This window comes from Lathamus discolor, chromosome Z (genome assembly GCF_037157495.1).
Source record: "Lathamus discolor isolate bLatDis1 chromosome Z, bLatDis1.hap1, whole genome shotgun sequence".
Classification (NCBI taxonomy): Eukaryota; Metazoa; Chordata; class Aves; order Psittaciformes; family Psittacidae; genus Lathamus; species Lathamus discolor.
Window position 1 is genome coordinate 97,427,801 of NC_088909.1, and position 25,297 is coordinate 97,453,097.

The following is a 25,297-nucleotide window of genomic DNA, read 5'->3' on the forward strand; positions in this document are numbered from 1 at the left end:
TTCCCCTCTCTTTTTCAAGTGTTTGTTCCTCTTACTCCACGCATCCTTAGTTTGACACCTGACTTTTCAACTTCCACATTAAATCTGAAGTGGAGCGATAATGGATTAATCTTCCCATATGGACTGGATGCCTTTTGGCAGATTCAGATACTCCGTAAAGAAGCAACAGAAAAAGTCACACAAGTAAGTCCTTTTCTTTCTCTATTAAAAATGTATACATATTTTTTGCCCTTGGTAATTCTGTAGGAGATCATTTGAAGAAAGCTGAGAATAATGAAGATTGTAGAGCTTTGCAGAACCTGAGTGTAGATATGTTTCTGTTAGGCAACCTTACGAAGTTTCAAAGTTACGAGGACACTGGCTACTATCCTGCCAGTACTTATTCAGAGTCACAGCATGTTTGTTTTTCATCTAGTTGCAACCACAGTTATTCCAGGATAATTTGTAGCTCTGTTTTATAACTTTTGGGAATGGAGAAAAGATAAAATAGACAGCCTGGGACTAATATCAGAAGAGTTTCATTTTGGAATAGTTGGAACATTTCCCTGCCTGGGAGAGGCCCAGGATACTGGGATGCAATATATACCTTTTAAAATGTGTGGCAAGCTTCCTGCTCTCTCTCAAATGTCTGCCCTCTGGTATTTCTGGCTGGCAGTTTACCTGGCTGGTGGGCTGTTTAGTATCTTAGGCTTCTGTCCAAGGAAGTTCACAACACAATTCAAAGTTAGGTGAGACACTCCAATCACCTATCAGGATTTTATGATTTACTTCACTTAATTTGCAATTCTTTTGACACCTGGGAGATTATGTGTCATTACTAACATGTGTTCATAAACTCTCTCTTGGTTGGCTTTTTTTTTTGGGGGGGTAAACTTTGTAGGTAACTTACTACTCAAAACTGACTCATGAAGACATCATTCTTTCTTGGAACTGGACATCAGATATGCCTCTGGAGTGTACCTCACACTACGTGAAGATTCGCTGTTACATTAATGCAACACAGTTTGCTGGCCCCAAGGACTGGAGTGAATGGAGCCCAGTAGGAGAGGTCCCTGGTATGTTCCCTTGCCACCACATGGCTTTGGTTGCTTTATGAAAAGTAAGCCAAAATCAGAGGAAGAGCATTAGGCAGTGGTTGACTGCTGCTTTTGGGGGGTGCTTTGATTAGAGAAATAATGCAATCATGAGTTTATGAAACCTAGTAAACATTGATTTGCATGCATCGGGGTGCTTTTCAGTCACGTGTTAGCTGATCAGCACCATGGTTCTGTTTTTTGTTTCTCTGATAGGAAAAGATACTGAGCCCAACGGGAGTGGGGTGTTTCCTCAGGACATTGTGGTGGCAGTAGGTTCAGATTTGACAATTTGTTGTGTCCATGAAGAAGGACAGCAGATAAAACAGATGACTTACGGACCAGAAATATATCCAATGATACCTCTGAGTAGCCGGAGCAGTGCAATCAGAGTGCTGAATGCCAGTGCTTCAGATGCCAGTGGAACAAATGCAGTGTGCACACTGTCCGAAGATGGGACGGACGGAGCTGTCTTATTTGTAGGATGTATGTATCATTATGTTTACTAACCTTAGGGAAAAAAAATCAACATAATTTTGAAACTCTTAGGGTTCTGCTGGAAACCAAATATTACTGTGGCTTTTTTCCCCTGACTTTTTGTTTCTGAAGTTTCAATTGGGATTGTACTGGTTTGATTTCTCTGTGGAAGCTCCAGCCCATGGAGAAGACACCAGGGTTGGGAGGATGAGGAAATAATCATGTAAGCCCTCCATTCTTAGAACCTGGCCTAGTGCTTCTCTCTTTCATATCTTTCTAAGGTGCTTCTTAATGATCTGGAATAATTAGTTGTTTATTGCCATATGAAGATTCATCTGAAGTCTCCCATCAGTTTAGGTTTTACATCTGCTCTGTTTTGGTCCATTGCAAGGCAAGAGTAAGAGCAAGAACTGTAAGTGAAAACATTAATCATCCAACCATACAAATTTAAACAGTAAAACAGTTACACTTGCAACAACAACAGATGCTTATCCAGAGCAGTAGCTCCCTGGGAGCTAGTCACAGCAAAGGAACCCAGCTGACAGTTCCTCTTTCCTGGAAAATCTTCTAAACATTCTCTTAGTATTTTCTTTAAATATACTGAATCACTGTGTATCTTCTCTATGTAGCCATGCCAGCCTCAGAAATTTCTTCCACATACAGATACTTCTTAAAGCAAACAAGTGAAAGTAGCTGGTCTTCTTTCCCAAACTTGTTCACTTTAGAGATTTGTGGGGTTTCTCCACAGGGGTTTTAGAATCCTGTTCCGCATTACAAATGCCTGCCTGTGAAGTTAGCATCCTTGTGGCTGGTGGAAACGAGAGACTGGACTGGTTTTGAAAGTCTGTTCCCAGTTTCAACCTGTGTCTCCTGTCACTGACTTTGTGTATTGAGTGTGTTCAGCAAATGCAGCACAATCCAACTTCATATGACTTCCCAGTGAGATTCCTTTTTTAAATTATTTGTGCAATATTTTCTTTTGTGGGAGAATCTTCCTGGTAAATAAGTCAGTGGTTTATGATCAGAGGCTGTGACAATTCCACAGGTTTCTCCCATACAGTGATTTTGAAGAGCTGGGGTATGGTGAAGTCTGTTTCCTGCCAGCGTTTCTTCTAGTACCTGCTGAGTGGGAAGGGAGAGAACTTGCCATGGTGTTCTTGCTTGTGAGAGACATTTTGGGAAGAAATGATAAAGGAAGTAAATGTGTATGTACATCACCTTAGTTACGTCTAGGTCTGGCAAAATAAGTGCTCTTCTTGGCCTGCTACTCACATTCTGAGCTAAGCCTGCCACAGTGGCCTTTTGTGTTAGGGCAGGTACATGGATATTATTGTGCTATCTTTTGGAGAAAAGTTCATGAGGCTTGAAATAAGTGTTCTGATTAGTCTTAAATTAGTATGGTTATCTTCTCTGCTGGGATCATTGCCTGTCTTCTCCAGGTAGGCACTCAACACCGCTCTAGCATGGGAGCAAAGAGCAAGCGTTAAAAGGAAAAGATGGGCACTTCCAAAGCAACAGTGAAGGGGACGAGCCATTTGGGGCTTGCTTTAAGTTTCAAATTCAGTCCAAAATTCATGCTGAAGGGAACATCTCCTTGACATGACTTGCTTAGAGAATTCGAAGCAGCAGTGGGGTTGGCACGTAAGAAAATGTGACGCACATGCAACAGCATTCCTACATTGCTCAGTGGCTACACTGATGCTCAGAATTTTGGAACAGTCTTTGCAGAGTTTCAGTGAAACACTTCCAGATCAGAGCCTGGAGCTTGCGAACATATTTGCGTGTGATTTACCAGATTACCCACCCACTTAGAAGCTTAGAGTGAAGAGTTAGTCAGATAGGGCTGATAATAATTACCCTTCTGTTTTACTGGGAGTTTTTTTTAAAGCATATTATTTGTATGGTTGGAGCGTAACTATTACCATGTATTTCTGAGGTACTCAATCTAGACCCAGCAAAAATGAATGGTGATGCTTTCAGGAAGCTAGTGGCCCAGCTGCCCCACTAGGATGGTAAAACATTGGCTAACTGTTTTGGCTTCCTTGTGTGCTACAGATGCCCCTGACATTCCCGAAAACCTCAGCTGTGAAACGTCCAACTTCCTGATAATAAAATGCACCTGGAAACCAGGCAGACCCAGTGGACTGTATGGAAAACGACGTACTAAGTACAGTTTATTTGAAAGGTAAAATATTTCAGCACTAAAAGGAGTAAGAAGGTAGAACTGGAATATATCTGTCGCTTCCTATGACTTACTGCACCGTGCCTGTTTAAATAAGATATTCTCCATTGTTCAGAGCCTAAAATACTTCTCAAGATTTTGTGCAAACTGAACTAAGCTGACCTTGGAGAATCCTTGTCCAGCTCTGCAAACTTTCACTGGGAATTAAGGATGACTTTTCCCAAAGACTTAAGCTATTATGAACTCCCGAGAAAGTGAAGACCGTAGTGTGTCAGACTGCTGCCCTCATGTAGATGAGACCAATATGAAAGTACAGGGAGATAGTAGGCATTATTCATTGATTTTTAAATATTTTTTTGTCAGCAACCTGTATCAGATCATCTGTCAGACATTTACTGAGTTTCTGCTATGCAAATGACATAAACTCACTGAAGAACAACTGTAAGACAAGCCATGGGGCATTTCTCAAACGGTGCTAGAGAAAATAGCAATAAGCCTGCATCTGTTCTCCTCCCAGCATTAAGAAATGGATTGTGTAGAGCAGGCAGTGTGCATATTACCTGGAAAACATTGAAAGGGATGAATTACGCTGGCATATCCATAGAAAGAAGTGAAGACTCATGTCCCACTAGTATGTCTTATTAGGCCATGTGAAGCCTTAAAAGTGAAGAATTGTTGTTTTGGAATAGCACTTGCAAACAGGATTCCTTGGTGGTTAGGATTAGAAGCTAGTGAGGAGTTAACAAAATTCCCGTGGCAAGGAGGCTCCACTGTCATGCCAAAGGAGCAGTCAGGGAAGGGAGCCAGGATGGGCCTGACTCACACAAACTGATGGGAAATGGAGTCTCATAGTGGTTTTGAAGCAAGTTAGAGGCAATGGGGATTGAGTTATGGTCACAGATGTAGTTCAGAATGCTAGCGTTAAAGAAGTCATTGGGTAGGATGCAAAGAGATGGACAAAACAGAGTGGGTATTCAAAGGAAAGGAGCTCCAGTCTGGCTACCCATATTCAGCTCATAAATGAGGATGTAGTTCAGACTTGTTTCACTCAGCCCAAAGCTGTGAGGAGATTAATGTGATGCCTTTCAGGGTAAATATTCGCATCCTTGTTCTTAGCCCACACTGAGCTAGTGAAATTCTGTTTCAGTAGAATAGATTATAGTGTAGAGAGAGCTCAGAGCTCAGCAATAGCGCCTGAAGGAAGGAATTAAACTTCTGCTACTGAATGAGAGGTTTATACAAATATTAATTAAAGCAACTTCTATATATGTACATACATACAGAAACACACTTTAGATTTTACCCCTGAAGATATAACTCTGGTCTTGGCTGTTACCAGAATGACTCTTCTGCTTTTGATTTTAAAAAAGACTGGGACTCATGGATGCATCCCAGGTAACAAATCATAGTTTAGATTTGGCTGGGTTGATAGAAGGACTTTAAAGTGTGTCACATCTCCCTAGTTCAGAAGGCAATTAAGAACATTCTTTAAATGCAGATGTATGCTGATCTGAACAAAGATACTTTTAATCAGAATCTTAGTTGTGACTTGTGAGGTGGTTTTACAGGACCTACCTGTTTTCCAGGCTTTTGAGAAGCGAGAGGATGGAAATGTTAGGCTAGTGGAAGAAGAGAATTTCACGTGAGAACAGGGCGAGTCATGACTGATGCCACTTTAACCTGTGTTGTGGTGTTAGATGTGCTTCTGCAGTCAAATCATGCTGTAAGCCGTGTGTCAGTGAACCCATCATTCTTTACTGTGTTTTCAGTCTAGACTTCTGACTGTTGTTTGAAATGATCTCATTCAAAAATTAAGTTGTCCCCTCTTTTTTTACTTTGCAGAATATCTGGTAAAAATGTTTCATGCAAAGTCAATGAAATGAACAGAGAGCGTGTCTGTGGCTTTCCAGTACTGGGTGATCAAAAAACCTATGATTTCATATTAGGCGTCTCCAATCCTATCGGGCGAACAGAGTCATCGCTTTTAGTTGATTTAATTCAAAGAGGTAAGACTTAAGAATTACAAAGGAAAAAAAATACATGTTTACTGCATGCTAACCATTTGCTTGTTTTGAGTTGGAAGAACTCTGACATGGTACTCTTGTCCTTATGTGCTATATTGTCACCAGTATTTTGCCATGTTTGATAATTTGCGCTTCAGAAGAAAATGGCTTAAGACATGTCCTGAGGCGATGATTAGGTGTACGGGGAGAAGCCAGTTCTCAACAGCAGTGCTACCAGATTGGGTATGCTGCTGTGTGGGTAGATGCTACTTGTGATCTAAGACTTTAGCCAGCTGGTGTTTGTGGATTTCTTCATATTCTATTACACCAGTAATTAAAATTTAGGTGTAATTTTATGAACTGTATGTGACGCTGTACTTCAGTGTATGCTTATAGGGTAAAATACTATGCAGTTATACAACAGAATTTGGAATATTAAAAAGTAGCACTGAAAGGTAAAAGCTAATAGCAGGACTATAACCTGCTATTGGTAATAGCGATGATCATCTGCTGTCGTGGTCTGTAGAAAGAAGTAACTTCTTTCATTAGACCTTCAGTTTAAACAAGGAAAGAGAGAAGATGACCACCTTGTTACTGCTGTCTTTCCCATCCTTGCCCATCTGCCTCCAAAACCGCAGCTGATGATTCAGGGGTTCCTAATGGTTACAGCATTCTGCCATTCTCTCTAAAAGACTGAATTTAAACGTGAAGATGGTGCATTTCTTTTGCCCATGTCTGAGTTCAACTAGCCTGAGAGTAGAATTGTCAGAGTAAATTGACACATCCGAGTAAAGCATGAATTGTTTATGTTAATTACATACTGGGTGGGTTTGCAGCAAGTCAATATGACTTCTGTTTCCTATTTGTTTCCTTTCTTTCCCTCACTGTCCACTTAATTCTCAACATAGTACATATTTCCTTATAGTAACTGGACCAGTTCCAAGAGTAGAGACTTGTTTTCTCTGATAGCTATGAATAGTAGTAGTACTGAATATTGTTGAAAAATTCTATTAAGGGAGTTTTGGGTAGAGAAGGGTCATATAGGAATCCTACCCTGTCCTATTCTGCAGATTCTAACTTGAAAAATTCACAGAAGGTGAAAAAAGTTGAATAAATTTTATCCGTGACTGTGGTCCTCTGAAAATAGCTTGTTTCACTTTTCTGATAAAAGGAAGTAGGAGTGTAAATGCTTTTTTTTCGTCTCCAACTCCTTATGCTCAGCCTTAAGTAAATCTATTTCCATATTTGACAGCTGAGAAGAACGTCAGGAATGAGACTGCTTGCAGGTGGCTTCCCAGCACCAGCTGTCCTAGTTGCTGATCAGATTACTTATTTATCCTGATTCTGTCTGATCTTTTAAAATCAGATTTTTCTGAACTAAAATGAATATATTTTTCTTGGAATTGAGGTGTTTGTTTTTGTTTTGTTTTGTTCTTTAAGTTCATCCAAAAACTCCAGAAAAGTTAACTGTTTCTGGGAACAGCTCTACAAGTGTCCGTCTGCACTGGTTTATAAATGGCAGCTTTGCTGAGATCAGGCTTCTGTGTCAAATTGAAATTAGCACTGGTCACTCTGAGCGAAAACTGGTAAGTGTTGCTTTTAATGGATTTTTTTTTAGAGGCAGCTCAAGTGTTGATATTTTTCACTGAACTAGTCACATTTCAAATTCTTTTCTCTCCTAAGAGCTCCATTCTGATCATCTTATTAAATGATTAATCCAGTAATAATTAGAAGTTTATCTACTAAAATTGGAAAAAGTTCTACTCACCTCTGTTATTGCCTGCTTTCTTTCTCTTTTTTGCTCTTTTGGTTTGTTCTAAACATTCTAGAGGGAAGTCATATTATTCACCATGTTATTCGGTACTTGGAGAAGGTGCATAGTGCTTTATGCTGACCCTTTAGGTAGTGGTCCATGTGCTTTCTCCTTCCTGGTGCAAATGTATTAGGAAACACGTGTTCCAGGACACGCTGCTGCCCTGCTGACTTCCACAGTGGTTGTTTCAGAGGGTATCTTATAGTCTGTCATTGAATTTCTTTTTCAATTTTTTCTATTCAGAGAACAGTTCATTTGCTTGCTGTCAGCAATTGGCGTGCATGTGGCTACAGTAGGGAGCTGCTAAACATAACAGTGTAGAGACAGGATAGGGAAGGATTTTCCCACTGGGCGTTATCAGGAGAGAAGATGGTATTTCTGGTTGGAGATCAGATTTTCCAGCATTAAATCTTCCAGCTGCTGCCCAGCTTTGGTGCTCTGTGTCACTGACAGGAGCTGCATATTCTGTCTGTTGACTATCAGAGTCACTGAGGATACTAATTTAGACACCAGTGTCAGATACAGAGTGTACGTGGTGGGAATACAGCCTCTTCTTCCATATTGCCTAACATAGTATGGGGTGATCTGTGTCACTGGGAAGCCTAATGGCAGAACTGCATGTTCAGTTGGCCTGAGATTCATCCCCAAATTCTATATTTGTGCCTTCAGGTGGAGTATTTCTGACCAGCTTGGGTAGGCATATGCTGAATTGGCAGCTCTTGATGCACACAACCTGAATTTGTAATTTGAGCACATTAACCTCAGAGGCTGCTTTTTACAATGTTGCTTGATTTTTAGCAGTATTCAATTACCCACTGCCTTGGGCACAGCTGTTGAGCACAGCCTTGAATAAAGTTATTCAAGCCCCAGAAGTGATGCAGCTAAGACTGAAAATAATCGTTATCTGCATTGCCTGTAAAATAATAGGGTAGTAGTTAAAGTATGCTTTGTAAGAGTATTTTAAAAATATTTTCAAAGCACTTAATGATTGTGGGAAACTTAAGCTTTTATATTTTCTCTGTAATGACATATGTTAAGTAGTAACCAGAGATTTGCAAAGAGTCATCTTTTGGAATTAACAGAAGGAGGTGGCTTTTAGAAGTATATAACAGCGCTGACAGATGAGCTGTGTTGGGTTTTGGGGTATAGTGTGATCCATCATCACCCACAGCTGTCTGCAAGTCTCTGCTCCCAACAGTTAACTGCTTCTGGAGCCATCAGCAGGCTAACAAGCACACTAGTGTCACTCACCCCACGCTCGGTTAGCTTAAGCTGCTAAAAAGTAGATTTGTGCAGTTATATGTAGCCATAGTTACACTGCGTGAAGCCTGTGGCATGCACCTGCTCGGGAACTGTGCTATCAGGTCAGTGGTCTGGGGCAGTGGGATTTGGTCAGGTCTTATGCTGCTGCAGCAGTTTGATTCACGGCACCTGTACCAGAACCCACAGGTACAGATATTCTGGAACACAGCAAACAGCTTGGTAGAAGCTTTTACAGCCTTGTTATGTTGTCCCTGGTTGCTTAATAAAAAACCTCCAAGAGTTCCCTGTAATAAACAAAAGTAGCTGTGAAATTGTTATGGGGTTTTACATGGTATTTTGAGGATGTTTTCAGAAGCTTTTCCATCCGTATGAGAGATTGTTGGCTTTTTTTGTATTTTTCAAGTTGTCATTTGGCTTTAGAAATGCACAATTAGTTGCATCTTAAAATCACTTGGAGTCCAGTTTTTGGCAGCTGTGGTGCACATGTGTTATAATTAGATTCAGTAAAAAATATTCCCAGGCTTAGGGTTTCTTTAAGCAATCATGAAACTGAAACACTCCCTAGGCTCGCACCATTTTAAGACTAATAGGAGAGACTAGTCCTGTCACAAGAGCTGTGAACAGAGATCACCTGGGTAAGGCTTAGACACTATCTTTTGGAAGAAAAAGGGCTGCCTAGGAAAAATAGCATGATAAATATCTTGCTCAGACAGTCTTTAGTTCGCTTCTGTGCATGTGTCTTAGGAAAAAGGCCTCTGTCCACCTAGTTTGATGTGTATATGCACAGTGGAAGAGTCTGTTCTGAATACCAAAGGTGAAATCCTGGCCTGCCTCTTGTGAGCAGTTTTGCTGTGTATGGGAGAGAGGGAAATTGGATGGGATAGATGGGAAGCAACAGCCTGCTACCTTGTGCGGAGCTTATCTCTCCTTTTCATGCTGTGCATCTCAAAGGTGCTACCTGCTGTCGTTTTGTCAATTTCTGTGCTATAGCTATAGCTTTATTTTGCTATGTATGGCTTAATTTTGTCAGACCTCTGAAAATCTTTAGTTAGGGTGACTGCATAGGAAACATTTTTATTTCTCATTAATTTCTTTGTAAGGCTTGAGTGCAACTTTTTTCCACAGTGTCAGTATCCCAGGGACAAATCCCACTTTTTCAGGTGTTGACTTTCCGCATAATGTAAGAGGAAAAATATATATGTATCATGTAAATTTCTATAAATTTTTAACAGCACAATGTCTCCATGCCTGGTGGAAAATTCTCAACTCACACAGCTGAGCTGAATTCATTGCACCCATATACAAAATACCAGTTTAGGGTGCGCTGTTCGGCTGCTGACCACTTCTGGAAGTGGAGTGACTGGAGCAGGGTAGAGGAGCACACAACATTCGAAGCTCGTAAGTTTATTTGATTCTTTGATGATAAAATGTTGAACTTGTGAAGCTATGCGTTTTAAAATCGGACATCTGAAAAGCTAACTTTTTAATACATGGTAAATTGTCTGTTGTGAAACTTGGTGGAAAAAAAAGCCTCTTTTTTTTTTTTTTTGTCTCTTTAGCTCCTACAAGAGGACCAGATATTTGGAGAGAGAGAAGTCCTTCTGGAAAAAGTCTAAAAATCTTCTGGAAGGTAGTTAGGGCATTTAAAGTTTTAAAATATTATGTAACATAACTCTATAAAACATTATTTCCTAACGTATTTATAAATAAGTGAGGTTTATAGTCAGTCAATGAAATGGACTTCTTTTCTTAACTTTTTATAGAACCATTGAGGCAAATATTTTTCCCCAAATGAGACTATTATTAAAGTTTTATAATTGAAACATTGTACTGAGATGCATTTCACATGGGGAATTCAGTTGTTAATACATCCCAGTAGAAAATTAAAAACTTATAAACTTATGTGTTCTCAAAAGTCACACTTGAGTAGTTGTCTTTTCTGCCTCGCAGTTCCATATAGTTGTTAGAGTAAATCGGGACATTAAATTCCTATTATCCTGTGTTTTTTGTTGTTTATTCCATTTCTGGTTTAATGCACTCTCGGTCTGTTCGTAGCCTTTATCCCTATCTGAAGCCAATGGAAAAATTGTGTCTCATGAAGTGTCCTGCTACCTGCTAGAGACACCACTGGAGCATAAAGAAGTCACTGAACCATCAAACAGTACAGAGATAAAACTTGGAAAAAATGACTGTGTTATTAGCGTTGTAGCCAAAAACCATGCAGGCTCATCTCCTCCTTCGAGAATAACAAGTGTGGAACTTCCAAACGGTAAGTGCTCCCAGCACATTGCTAAACATCTTCAAAGTTTCGGAAATACCTGGGTGAGGTTGTTTATTGAAAAATAAGATAGATATGTGCTTTGTTTGTTTGTGTTTGGTTTCTGGCTGATTTCCCCATTCAGATCTACTGAGTGGGAGAAGAAAAAAAATTGCTGCTTTGCTTTTAGGGTAGCATCTCGCCAATTAATTGTGCTATCTGCATAAAACAGGGTGCTAGTGTGCAGTCTCTGCAGCTATTTGCACTTTCCTGAAGACCTCCCAGGTACAGCAAGAATGAGGCTTCAAAGCGTTGGTGTTGATCTCTGATGTTTAGGGAGCTCAGTTCATTTCTGTGTGTTCTTGTTGAGACACTGAAAAGTGTTACGTGCTAGAAAGAATCAGAGTAAAGTTTGGGGGGGTATTGTTTTTAAGTGGAGAATTGTCACTTCAGTGCCTCTGAGCTCTGCAGGAAAATATTAATCGGGCTGCTTGGTAAAGTGTTGGCATCCTTGTGCTAGGAGCCACTGTTTGAAAGGGAGGTATGACTTCAGCTTCCCAATTAAAGCACTGACACTCTTGCTGTGGGGTTTTGTAAAGGGAAATAGATGAGCCAGATAATGATTTTTTTGCTCCAAACACTGAACTTGGTGAGAAGTTAATAACACCGCATGTGGCTACTGAGAGTCTATGCTTCCCTGTGCACCCGAAGGATTGTAATCTCCCAAAGCCCAGACGTTTAGCTCCAGATCTGGCTGATGCTCTGCAGGGAGGACAGGTTTAGAGGCTTCTCTCTGCTTGTTTGCCAGAAGCATATATGTTGCTGCCTCTGCTTCCCAACCCAGAGAACAGGTATCACCTTTGCTTGCTTTGCAGCGCAAGTTCTGATAAGACAGGGCCGTTCTCTCGGAAGGTATGTGCTTTGATTGAGATTCACAGTGAGAATAAAAACAAACGTTTCTGTGTGAAGGAAACCCATGTTCTTAGTGTTTCTCTTGCTTCTCGAAAACACCAGTACCTAAAAGTCCATTCTCAGTCTGCTCCTTGGAGGGAAGAGCAGTTGTATGGGACAGCGGAATGAATGAAAATGCTTTTATAGCTCTCTTTCAACAGAGAAAGAAAGAGACTTTGTGAGTTAGGGAGGTCTTTGTAATAGGTTTGCGGTGTGGGGCAGCTGATGGCAGCTGGAGCTTTGCATTCATTTGTAGTTCTCTCTCGAGTGTCTGAGGTTCCCTTTGCTGTTACCCAACTTGTACTCATTGAAGGTTTGCTCCCAAGTTGGTATAGGAATTATCTGAGTCACTGACTGGAGTCATGAAAGATGACTCATTTGGTGAACTGGATGACATTTCTGCACAAACATCTTTTCTTACTGCTTCCTGTGTATGGTCTGTAAGTGCTCTTAATGTCTGTGAGAGAGCAGTGGCTCTGAAGCTTGAGACCTGCTGAGGTTTTGTGAAAACTGAAAACACGACCAAAGGGTACTGAATTAATTTGTCACTGTCTCTGAAGAGTGCTCTGTAGAGGGTCAGGAAATATAACATGGCTGTTAGAGGCTGCCTTGCCACATTAGTACTGTGGTGCTTGTAGTTATTTCTACTAGTCTAGGTTGCAGCTATAAATACACCAAAATGAGCAGTACTGCCCTGGGTGAATTTCTAGTCATCTGGCTCAGGAAATAAAATTGAGCGTGGTGTATTTAAGCATTTTTTTTTAGAGATTAAGTCCTCACTGTCAGTTTAAAGTCTTTCCTGTAAATAGGAAAATTAAAGCAGTCTAATTAGAAATATGCTCTTTTCCAGCATCATAGAAGTGTAGTTTCATTGGATGAAGTAGTTTTTAAGGAAAAGTATTGAAAGACTTCTGGATTTGACTTGCTTTCTTTAATCATGTCTGTCTTTCTTGCCATGAGCAAGCTAGTTGAGGATTGTACGTTTAGCTGTATGTTAAAGTTACTTAGAAATAGTCCTGTGACATCCACACATCTGTGAGACTGAAGTTTTCACAGCACTGGTTCTTAAAAACTGCCCTTTCCCTTCAGCCTTTCATAGTTTATGGCTTTAATAACATGAAATAATAGACTCAATAGGGAGCATAAATGAGAACACTGAAAAAGGAAAAACTGAAACCCTGAGATTGTTTTTGCAGATCTGTTGTGGGGCCACCGCTGTTGTGGTGGCCTTTGGAAAACATCCCTTAGCTCAGCAGGGTCCCATCTGATGGACAGCCATGGAGGAAAGCTGCAGGAATCAAAAGTCGTTCCCAGATCTGGTCATTTCAAGGGCAGCTAAACCTTTGATAATCAGAATCAAGAAAAACAGACTAAACTTGCTTTTTTATTTTTTTATTTTATTTTTTATTTACTATTGGTAGACTGAAGCCTTCATAAAGTTCACCAGGGACTTGACTTTTGCTGAAGATTCTTGGTGAAAAATGGTTGTCTGTGGTCGGGCGAGTGATAGCAAGACACTTTGGAGGAGACACAAAGCAAACTGATGAAATGACAGTAGGAATTTATAGCTGGAGGCTGCTCCCAGATTGGTGTCAAGTCAGATTTGAACCTGACGTCTGCTGTAAATCCTTACCTTGAAAAAGTGCTTTTTAAGCCAGTCCTGAGCTAGAGCATTTCTCGTCATCATACTTAAGGCTGGCTAAGGGATTTGCTGCAGGCTACAGTCTCATTTCCAGCACTTCAGAAAGCCTAGCTGAGTGCACCGCTTCAAATTTCACCAGGAGCGCACCTCTTGTTCTTAGAAATGACTGCAGTTTATAAATCCTTTGTACTGTGGCTGGAAAGCTTTCTTCCAGCTTGGACTACAGATAAGTGTCTGCTCTCTGATGGATTTTTGTGTCGTCTTTGTTGCAGACAATGTCAAAACAGATCGGGCCGTGGCAATGGGGAATGGAATTTATATTTCTTGGAATTCTTACCCTAACATGACCTGTGGCTACATTGTAAAGTGGTGTCATTCATCTGGGTCTGAACCCTGTACTGTGGACTGGCAGAAATTTCCTTCAAATACAACAGATGCAGTGATAAAGTCTGGTAAGTCAGAAGTAATTTTTTTTGAGTCTTTCTGGTTGAGAGGCTGAGCAGCGAGTGGCATGAAAGCAACCAATGCAATAGGTTGAAGATTGTTGCATTGCTGTATGCTTGTGTATATAAACGAACCCCTTCTTGGTACTGTGTTCATTTTTATTTCTTATACTTGCCTTGCCGAATCCAAATACCAGTCTTAACTGTTCTCGTTCTGTGTTTATTAACTGGTTTGAAATTACCTCTTCTAGCTACACCCGCAAATTCCTAACTCAGCTGAGTGCATAATGGTTAATCTAGGGTTTGGGGTTTTATTTGAATTCTAATCATGAACAGTGGTGCTCAGGATGAGGGAAGACTAATTTGTTTTTACATGAGGCAGATTTTTTTAAGTGTGACCTCCATGTGTTGGCTTGCTGTCAGCAATTGAAATTTCCTGTAACAGGGCACATTCCAGGTCTCTAGATGCTGGTAGGCAGACCAGGGAAATGAAACTCAGCTGTGGTGGGACTTACAGAAGCTGAGAAGAAAGAGAGTACCCAAAAAAGATGTGGGATTTTTCTCTGCTGTCTGAAAGGGTGTATATTTGCTTTTTAGAAGAGTTTAGTATATAAAGTCTCTATTACAGAAAAAAACTTGGAGCTGTCTACGTAGCAAATCTGGGGGAGAGTAGGAACTGGGGAGAGGCAGTATGTTTTCCTGCCTGTAATTATAACACTGTGTCCATATTGGTTTTGGTTGTGTTAGCTAGAGCTTTCTTTTTCTAAGCAGACAATACTAGGTCCATCCAGTGATGTGTTGCTGTGGTCCTGAGCTCTTCCGTGGGATGCTTCTTGCAGCATGCTGTGGGAGTTACTCGGCTGCTAGAGCTGGGCTGAAGCTGGGAAATACACTTCTGTGCTTAGTCCTGCCAGAAGAATCTCTCAGGCTGGATCTGAACTCTTGCAAAACCCACTTGACTTCTGTAGAGCTTCACAGTGACATCTTGTTTAGAAAAAATCTTGAAAGTAGTGTGCACCTCTGGCTTCAGAAAATCCCAGAAAGTGGTAAACTATCTACTCTTTGTAGTAGCAAACACCTCCACCAACGACATGTGAAGCAGAAACTTGATGACTATCATGTTCCGCAAAGTCATTTCAGGCCTGGAGTTCGTAGCTAAAGTGCTTCACTAACGCTTTTGGGAGCTCTCTGAATTTCTTTTTTAGCATTGTTGTAATAAACCTGATTATTTCAAAATGCGTTTGTATTTCTGAGGCGGAGGCAGGATCTACATGGCTGCTGTGGGAGGAAAGGAAGGCTGTTGTTTCTGGTAACTTCAGTTTGTGTTTCCCCGTGGAAAGCAATTCATGCAATTTGAGTAGCTTGTTTTGAATTCTATTTTTTTTTAGAACCAAAATTTCTCTAGGAGCTAGATTTGCTTACTGTTTCTAAACCGCGTCTAATGGCATAGCTTTTGTAGGAATTACAAGTAGGGATAGTATTTATATATACACTGTGGTCTAAGAATTTCTGACTTTTTAGTACATATTTAAATAAATCTGCATCATGTGAAAGCTAAAATTATCACTTGTCACAAGTGAAGTATTCTCACAGTGATTTTTCTCCTGCAGCTCTGTTTAGGCCTGGCGTGAGATACAACTTTTTACTATATGGCTGCAAACCCAGTGGATATCAGTTATTGAAAAACATAACGGGGTATATGAAAGAGCTACGTAAGTGCATTTTATCATTCAGGATCTTTTACAAAGTGAATTTAGGTGGTGTCTATTTTCAGCTAAGTGTTAGTAGAAGACTGAAACCACAATCCCCATACAGTACTACTGATTTTTGCTTGATTTTTGTATATAGCTCTAATTTTCTCCAGCCACTTTGAGTTCCCAGCCTGCAATAACCCTGTGTTCTCCAGCTGCTGTGGTGCCACAGGGCGTCACAGAGGTTTGCTCTGAAGGTAGTGATCTTCTGCATTGAAGTCATAATTTGAACCACAGTGATGGGTTCACTTCCACAGGAGAGGAGGCAACTTTTTTTTGATTTGTCAAGTCAAAGGAAACTTCTGAGCACATTTGCTACAGCTCAGCAAACATAAAAAGCATCCACAACATTTCGGTTTAAAAGCACTTCTTAGACAAGAACTAGATGCTAGTGTACAAGCCCCTTTGAGAACTGAATTCCCTCCCATACCAACGCCATCTGGGCAACTGCAGTTTGATCCAGGGCTGAGCTTTGCTTGCCTGAGATGCACTGATGTCTGAATGCTATCTGTTCCCAGCTATCTGAACATGGCTTTACCCTTTAACATCACAACTGTATCACATTATAACTGCCCATTTCACTTTGGAGTTTAATGTGTTTTCTGCTAAAATAGTTTGCTTGGAAAACTGAGTTGCTGACTTAATCTGAGCCATTGGAAATGCTGTTGTGTATTTCATTGTTAAGGTTGAAGGTGAGGTTAAGGCAATTTTACCAGAAACTGAACTTTAGGCCGTGTGTGCCTCTGTAAAAATAATGAACAGTTTCCCAGAAGGTTTTTCCATACGTGTTCTCAACAGATTGGAATCTTTCAAGGTAAAAGGATACAAACTTTGGAAAACTAAAAATGCATTAAGCATGCAAAAGAAGGAATTAAGAAATATATTCATTTTGCACAAGAGCATAGATTCATTCTAAAACTTCAGATTTCCCTTTGGTCAGATAACCATAAAGACAAAAATAGACGTATTTTTAAACATGAGGTCAGCACTGGTAGATCAATGCCAAATGTCAGACTACATCCTGATGCACATGACCTTACACAATATCTGCTGTGACACTTTCAGTGGGGTACAGGTGTTGGAATAAGGACTTGTGGTGCTGCCGAGAGCAGTTCTTTGAAGCTGAGATAGATTTCCATGATAGCAACGTGGACTTTGTCTGATTTGAAGACAAGCTGTGAAGTCATAGGGTTAAAGCTTTTAAAAGCTAATTTGTATACTCTGAATGTTTATGCTGTCTTTTAGAGTTTTTTTGCAGGAAGAGAGACCTTTACATTTATGGGTCTGCAAAAGACTGCCAAAGGAGAAATTTTTATTTCAGCTTTTGTTCATAGTAGATAATACTGCAGTAGTTAGGAACAATCAGACTGACATACTTGTATTTATGTAGTATCACCTGATACGTCTTTTCACATATTCTTGGCAGTGAGGGAAAAAACTTTTTTCAATAAGTTGAAAATGCTAGACCTGAAGCAAAACTGATAAAACACTTAATAGATACAGCATTTAATTATAAGGTGTTTTCTTACCAACTCTTTCCTTCATAATTCTCCCTACAGCGCCAAAACGGGCACCAAATTTTACTGTAGAAGAAACTTCTTCAGATTCTATACTGGTAAAATGGGAAGACATTCCTATTGAAGATTGTCAGGGGTTTTTAGAGGGATATCGGCTTTCCTTTGCAAAAGGTGAAAAAGATGCTTTAAAGCCTAGGCTTTTGGAATCAGGTAAATGAAACCTATAGATCACAACTTCCTTGCTCAAGTTGGGTTGTTGGGGTTTTTTTAACTCTTCTTTATTCTTAAATAATTTTGCTTAAAAAAAAAAAAAAAAGCTTTATTCGTAATTCAGTTGCATTACTCACTGGCACAACTGGCCCCTGATTTGTGACAAAGGCATTTGAAATAATCAGCTCCTTGTGTGGCTGACACATTTGTTTTTTAATGGAAGGCAAAAGTTGGAGAAAATCCTGGCTAACTGAGGCCATAAAGCTATGCAGTGACTAAGTGGCAGTGTAACACACTGCCCTGTGTACAGATACCCTGGGTAGATGAGACATGGGAGAGGTTACATAACTATATTTAATTTGGTATATTCTTCTAGTACCAATCTTGTAAGGACATCTGTATACAGAGCTGAAGCTTGACTCACATTAATATAAGAGGACACACAGGAGTGTAAGAAACTGAAGCCAGCCTGCAGCAGCAGTGCACTCCTGTGCCGTTTGGTGCTGCATAAGCAAGCAGCATTGCTAGGATTCTTTATTTCAGTGTCCCTCTACACAGACTGTTCTTCAGGTTTCATATGCTGACTTTAAGAAAGTCATGCTAAAGCTGAGGCTGTCTTTGTGAGTCCTTTCTTACAAAGTTATGTTTTTCTTACTGCTTCCAAACAAACAGGAAATCCAGAACTTAAAGTTAAGAATATCACTGACCTGACAAAGAAGTCCTTGAAAATACTTGATCTGCAAGGCAGAACGAGTTACCAACTGGACCTACAAGCCTACACTGCTGGTGGATTGAGCCCTCCAAATAGCCTGTATGTGGTGACAAAGGAGGACTGTAAGTTGAATATCCCTGTTCATTAGCAGACTTCAGCACAGGGGCTATACAATGTATGCAAAGATGAGCTTATTTTGTTTTTTGTTTTTTTCCTGGTCCGTTTAAGAAGTTTGGGCCTACCTTCTAGTTTTTAATATATTTAGTTTGTTATTTTTAAATACAAAAATTTAAATTTTTAAATACATTGGGGTTCTCAAGCAGCTAGTTGTTTTTGTCAGGTTTCCCATCATGAATATCTGCTAAGACATGGTGGGAAGAAAGACATTGTGGAAATATTTACCACTTTCAGAATTATTAACAGATGCCTCTCTGGTTTGAATTCAGTTTTATCCATCCCTTGACAGAAGCAAACCCAGAAAGACAGTTAGAAAAAAAGGGATTGACTGGGGAATAAGAAAAGAAAGAAAAGAAAAAAGAACAACAACAAGAAGAACATATTTCCTATGAAAGACAACTCTGGGGTGCAACTAAAATACATGAAAAATCAAACTTGAGGCACTTAACATCAATGGAGGAAGGCAGTGGGAATGTATCAGAGCTAAACCCTGGGGAATAGAAGCAATGTAAACCATGTAAAAGCCAGTGCAGTTTGTGCACTGAGTTGTTGGGCGGTAGGAGCCATTACCAGAGATTCAGCCAGCTCGAGTAACATGAAAGTGCAATTCCAGTGCTTAATGAGCAGAGCTACAGTGGCAGTCCATCTTGCATTGCACATGAAGCTTTTCACAATTAAGCAATCAGAGAGAAGAATCTGCTGATTCCTGTAGTTATCACTGAATCAGCTCTGATTATGGATGGACTTTCACCCTTCCAGCAAAGGGGAAGTGTATGGTGTTGGTCGCTGCAGACCACTGTTAGGTGAACTTAGTTGAACTGTCTCTAATCTGTGGAACTGCTACAGAAGGCATAAAAATTGCTGGTAGCTTTGGATATATATTTACTGTGTTTCTCTTTATTTTGTCCCCCAGCTGTAGGATTAATCATTGCGATTCTCATCCCTGTGGCAGTGGTTGTGCTGCTTGGAGTGGTGGCCAGCATCTTCTGCTACCAAAAGAGGGAATGGTAAATGCCTGCGTTTGGTTCTGATCTTTTACTGGATGTGTTTGCTTCAGTGCTAGAGTTTTCTGCTATTTTAGTAACTCTTTGTTATCTCCAAGTACCCAAAGATGTCAGTGTGCTTTGTTCAAAGGTGCCAGGCAAAAACACATTGTAGAAGGTGGGGGAGAAATTGAATTGAAGGGAGGTCAGAGTGAGGAATGTAAAAAGGTTTTGCAGGAGCCTGTCTCCCAGTGAACACTGCTTAGAAATAGTTCCCAAATGGAAATAAGCTGGCGACATGCTATAATTTGTGAGTCATCCACAAACACTCAGGTAGACATCCTATCCCCAACTTTTTTAAACGTGGCATATCAAGTTTCCAGTTAAAAAAGAAAATTAAAGAAATATGCTGTTTTTTCCATTATATACTCGGTGAAAGTGTAGCACAGTAAATCTTTGTGCCAGATGTCTTCAGTATTCTGAATTAAAGGGCAATGTCCTGATTCCTTTTGTGTATTTACAATTAGATTCAGTTTTTGCTAACTTTTAAAACTTTATTCTTTCCTCTTTAAAGGATTAAAGAAACATTTTATCCAGAGATCCCGAATCCTGAAAACAGTAAGGCACTGCAGTTTCAGAAGAACACCTGTGAGGTAACCCTAATTTTAAAACTAGTATTTTAAGCTTCCATCACGTATTGCAAATTAAGACTTCTTTTGCAAACTTTGAGTCTCTTGCCCCAGTTCTAGAAAAAGCTCTGTAGCATGGGGGAGTAGGACAAGTTATTGACTAACTTTTGTCAGGTGCTGTGTAGAGCTTTCTTGTTGTTAATGTAGTTATTTACAGTATTTGGACTAGGAAAGAACTCTGGATTTCTCTCTTCCTGCACTAATGAGAAGTGTAAGTACACAATAACAATGTGGGACTAATGTACCCATCTTTGTCATGGTGTTAAGAGAAGCCTCCTGGAATGGGGCATCACATTTAAACAACATTCTGGAATGGGTTAGACAAAACCCACATGCAAGATCTGGAGAAAGAGTTCCCAAACACTTACTGAAAGGCCTGGAGTCTCTTTAAGGTGGCTAAAATACTTATAATATTAACAGGAATGTGTGATGAGCCAGAAAATGATAACTAAACTACTTATTTATTTATTTATTTATTTATTTATTGTACTAATGGCAGTGCAAGCCACAAGCCAACATACTGGTTTAATTTGGGCAAGTTGTTGCTTTCAGGCTTTCCAGGTCTTTTGGCTTAATCTCTATGCCTTCTCCTTTTTCTTGCTTCAGGGGAATAAGACACTTAAAACACTGGAAATGAACCCATGCACCCCCAATAGTGTTGAAGTGGTGGAAACACAGTCTGCAGCTCCCAAGATTGAAGACACAGAGATGATGTCCCCAGCAGCAGACACTATTGTCCCTGAAGATGGCTCTGACTCAGAAACAGAGAACCACGTGGTTGTGTCCTATTGCCCCCCAATCATTGAAGAGGAGATCTCAAATCCCCCTATGGATGAACCTGTGGGGTCATCTCAGGTGGTTTACATTGACATTCAGTCAATGTATCAGCCTCAAATTAAACCAGAAGAGGACCCAGAAATAAACTTAGTGACTACAGGAGGCTATAAGCCACAAATGCAGCTGCCTATCAGTGCTCTGAAAATAGAGAGTCGCCCACCTGCAGAGGAAGAATTGGATAAAACTGCAGGTTACAGACCTCAAGCAAACACAAATACCTGGAACATGGACACTCCAGACTCTCCTGGATCAGTTGAAAGCAACAATGAAAATGCATCTTTTGGGAGCCCGTGCTCCATCAATTCCCGTCAGTTTCTGCTTCCCCCAAAAGATGATGAAGACTCTCCCAAACCCAGTAATACAGGGTGGTCCTTTACACACTTTTTTCAGAACAAACCAAATGATTAACAGTGAGTCCTTGTTGCACCTGCCTTCTAAATAAGCTCTTATTCCTGTTGTTGTGAAGATAGGAAGAAGTGCAAAAGGCATGAACTATTCTTGGAGACAGTCAGCAGAGGTTCTAGTGAGCTGAATGTTACCATGTTTAAGTTAGTGAAAGTGTTAATGTTCCATTTTCATAGAGGCTGAGATGCCAAAGTTATAGCAATTTAGTTATTACTCTAGTAAAATATATTGGATATAAGGGGTATTGAATTTAGAGTTCCTGTCAATTGTAGTCAAAGAACTCTGCCTACCTTCACACAGCTCTCCAAGATTAACATGGTCTCATGCAACTTAAAACTTGGAAAGATTGCTTTGCTTTGTTGTAGTTGTTCTAGACTGTGCATAATCAAATGATGCAGCCCAAACAGGTTTCCTTACTGAAGGCTTCATTTATCATAAACCTCAGCCTAACACATGGAAACAACGTGGTTGGAAACTTGAAATCTTTTACCTAGTTGTAAACTACGAACAAATGAGAGTTTTTTATGTTTTTTTCTTCTCCCATATGGAAGGGTATTGTCACTGTTTAACACTTCTGAAGCAATGGTCATTCAATTCTGTTGCTTTTTAACTAGACACTAGTTTCTGTACCTACTGTACAATGTTTATTCAATGTTTGACTCAGGGGTACAAACTTGGGGAAAAAAGTGTAACACTGTTTTAAACCTCAACAAGAACTGCATAGTTTAATTTTTTTTTTTTTTTAATGTAGAATGCTCTATATTTTTTTCTATCTTTTGGTTAAGGAATTAATCTTTCCTAATGTATTGCACTAATGCATTTTGTATTTCCTAGCTTCAGCTCCAGATCTGCTTCAAAGTGGTACAATACTCCATTTGCCCCTAATGTTTTGCAGTCTTTGCACTATACAGTACATGTAAGTCATGGGGAAATCTCTGCTAACATTAACTGTCCAAGCAGTTTGGCACACAAAATTAGAGGTAGTAGTACTAACTTCCTGAGAACAAGTTGTTCTTTGGATGGTCTTCATTGTATTAGTTTTGCCACCTGCTGCCTGGCTGCTCTCCGTGTCTATCCAACAGGACTTTCACTACAAATCCCACCTGGCATTACGAGGTGCGATTTCTCTAGTGGCCAAACCCAAGGAGGTTTTAGTGCCACTAATTCTACCTCTCCTTTACGAGACATGTGATGCAAAGAACGCTTTAATTACACACATTTCTTTGTTTAAAGGGGTGTTCAGAACAATCATCTTTGAAAATGCTTGTTTTCACATTTGCATCTTCAGGCAGCTGTAATTGTAACATTTCACTGTGTAAACTGCAGACTGTGGCACACAAGATTCACTGTCTTACAGGAAAGTGCTTTCTAATTTACTGTCCCTTACTGTAAAACACAGTGGTGAGAGGTCAGATGTTAAAGAGCTTGATCAAAAGGGGTCTCCATAATGACCTTACCAAATCTTTTTCTTTTTTGTTTTTTTTAGATGTCAGTTCCCTCAGCTACTTTGTGTTGATTGAATGAATAAGATAGGGGAGTAGTTTTCTAAACAAGATCCCAAAACAGATAAGGAGACTTAGCTGGCTAAGCTGCTAGTTGTGAGGGTGTGGGAGCAGACCAGGAAGATAGCTAGCTTGGCGGACATTTGCTTTTCAGTCCATGTGATCTGGAGAGTAAAGCCAAGCTTTAGGTTAAACGTAATCACAGCAATGGACGGTACAGTTTCAGATGTTGGTATGTGTCTGCCTTCTCCATACAGTGACAATACAGGGGGATTCCAAAACTGACAAACAGGCAAAAACACTAAATAGCATCCAAGCTAAGTAACAACTGCCTGAGTGAACTGTAGATCTTTCTGCACACCTGACAGAGTGTGAGGTGTGTCTGAAAGAACTCAAAGTGCAAGTAGGATTCTGCTTTTGAGGTTGAATCTTCGCATTAGCAGGGCTGCAAGTGAAAAGACAAACTGGCATTGCAAATAGCTGGTGTTCAACTATCACTAGGCATCACCACAAGAGAAAGTTTCATGCCTAATGTATTACTGCCAATTACTCAGAACACTAAATTAATACATAAAAGAAAGCAGATCTGCCCTTTGTGCTTGGTAGCTGAGAGGTAGCTAAATCCTAAAAGTAACGATCCTTTCTCACAATATCTCTTTTGACTCAGATTTCTTTTCACTAGTGCAGATTTAGCTTAATGTGTTGATCTTCTAAGATGAATTTTAGGTTGTGTTGCCATATGTTTTTAATTGAAAGCAGGAGTTGTCACGGACAGCGTGTCAGGGTAGTGGTTTGGGTTTGTTATGGAGCAGTTTCTCAATGCAGAGGAGTGATCAGTATTGTACGATGAACCAAAGAAAGAGAAAACCTTCTGCAGCAGAACAGCTGATCATGAGGAGTAACTGTGCTTTTGTATGGCTCTGTATTGTAAGAAACAAAACCAGACTAAAGTTTGGGAGAACTAGCAATTTTTAATTTGGCAGACTGGAAACTTGGGCAGCTGCAGAGATCACACAGAGCTTGCAGGGAGCAGCCTAACACCCTTCACAGTGCTCCCATGCTAACTCACTTAAACACAAGCATCACGTACTCTGGTGTTCCAAGGTAACAGCATTTTAAATGGTTCTGTGATTAGGTAAGGTCCACAAATACAGGGTCTGCCTCAGTGTTGTCAAAGCACTCTCATCTAATTATCTGTTACTCCCCCCCCCCCCCCCAACTTTGACTATGTATTTTATTTGACTGGTGTTCTGACTTCCAGGATGTAGGGCAGAAGAGTCCTGTTAATAGTAGTGGCTTAGCACACCTGTGATCTTGTATCAGTAACAGAAGAGTGAGGCAAATGGGGGAGAGACAGGTTTGTGCAGTATATGTAGTATCATTTACTGTAGCTTAATGGTTATGAACCAGTAAGCAGTTTTCATCCCAGCACTTGAAAGCTCAGCTGCTTCATCTCTGTTGTTTCCTTCGAGTGCTATCCTATTCAGTGCTTCTGGTGAGGACTTCTTTCAAATGCCTATCTTAAATCTTCAGCAGTGAATCCAAATACCACACGTGTAGTGAGAGAGTATGTACTAATTTTGTGGAGACAACCCTAGGTGCATGGAACAGTCAGAATGAGTAACAAGGGCTGCCAGGGAATGGACTTGCTTTCTGAGCCCAAGTTCCATGTTAAACCAATGAAATGTCTTTAGGAATGTCTTCATACCAAATTCATTTTCAAAGCACAGTGCTGTTTAGCCTCTACGTGCATTGGTAACAATCGTAAGTCTAAAACTCTGGGCTTCAGAGGGAATCAGACTCCTTGTGCTAGTGCCTTTGGGCTTCCTGGTGAGCCTCTTCAGTCAAATTGTTTTTGAAAAATATCTTAGGAAAGTTAAAGTACTGTGTTTGCTAACCATCATTTTCTGAAAATTCTTATTTCTTTATTGAAGATCAATTTTGTTTAAGTTCTTTTGGCTTTTTGCCTTTTTTTTTTTTTTTTGTAGAAGGATAGAAATTCATATTAAAAAAAAAAACAAAAAAAAAAAAAAAACAAAAAACAACCCACCATAAACAAAAAAACTTCTTCCAGAAGGGATACAGCCAGAAGGGATTTTGTCCAAAACACTATTACTCCTAATTCAGTGCTTCAGTCCTCTGTGTTCAGAGGTGTAGGATGTGAATGCCAAGCAATTTCTTTCTGAAGCAGATCATCAGTGCTGCTGCTTTTTATTTTTGAGCCATGCCTGTCATATGTGACAATTTGGGGTTTATAATGGGGTTTTGTATTTTTCACTGTATGCATGGAACATCAGTCACATTTGATGTAACATTGTGCACTCTCCTATTTGACACATTCATTGTTTTTGGTGTTCTGACATTCAAGGGGATCTTGGTTTTGTAAATTAAATTTTGGGATGGTAGATCT

General features: G+C 40.0%; 1 protein-coding gene across 1 annotated transcript in view; it reads left to right on the forward strand.

Moving 5' to 3' along the window:
- The window catches only part of LIFR (LIF receptor subunit alpha), a 51,225-nt gene extending 26,360 nt beyond the window's left edge, over positions 1-24,865 (forward strand). The window contains exons 6-21 of the mRNA XM_065662879.1: positions 20-183; positions 881-1,055; positions 1,290-1,559; positions 3,606-3,735; positions 5,575-5,738; positions 7,176-7,321; positions 10,044-10,209; positions 10,371-10,441; positions 10,867-11,080; positions 13,934-14,113; positions 15,715-15,816; positions 17,415-17,582; positions 18,255-18,416; positions 19,385-19,478; positions 20,029-20,107; positions 20,750-24,865. Coding sequence (XP_065518951.1) covers positions 20-183; positions 881-1,055; positions 1,290-1,559; positions 3,606-3,735; positions 5,575-5,738; positions 7,176-7,321; positions 10,044-10,209; positions 10,371-10,441; positions 10,867-11,080; positions 13,934-14,113; positions 15,715-15,816; positions 17,415-17,582; positions 18,255-18,416; positions 19,385-19,478; positions 20,029-20,107; positions 20,750-21,388 — 2,924 coding nt within the window. The 3' untranslated portion in view covers positions 21,389-24,865. The remainder of the gene's footprint in view (positions 1-19; positions 184-880; positions 1,056-1,289; positions 1,560-3,605; positions 3,736-5,574; positions 5,739-7,175; positions 7,322-10,043; positions 10,210-10,370; positions 10,442-10,866; positions 11,081-13,933; positions 14,114-15,714; positions 15,817-17,414; positions 17,583-18,254; positions 18,417-19,384; positions 19,479-20,028; positions 20,108-20,749) is intronic.
- The last annotated feature ends 432 nt before the right edge of the window (positions 24,866-25,297 follow it).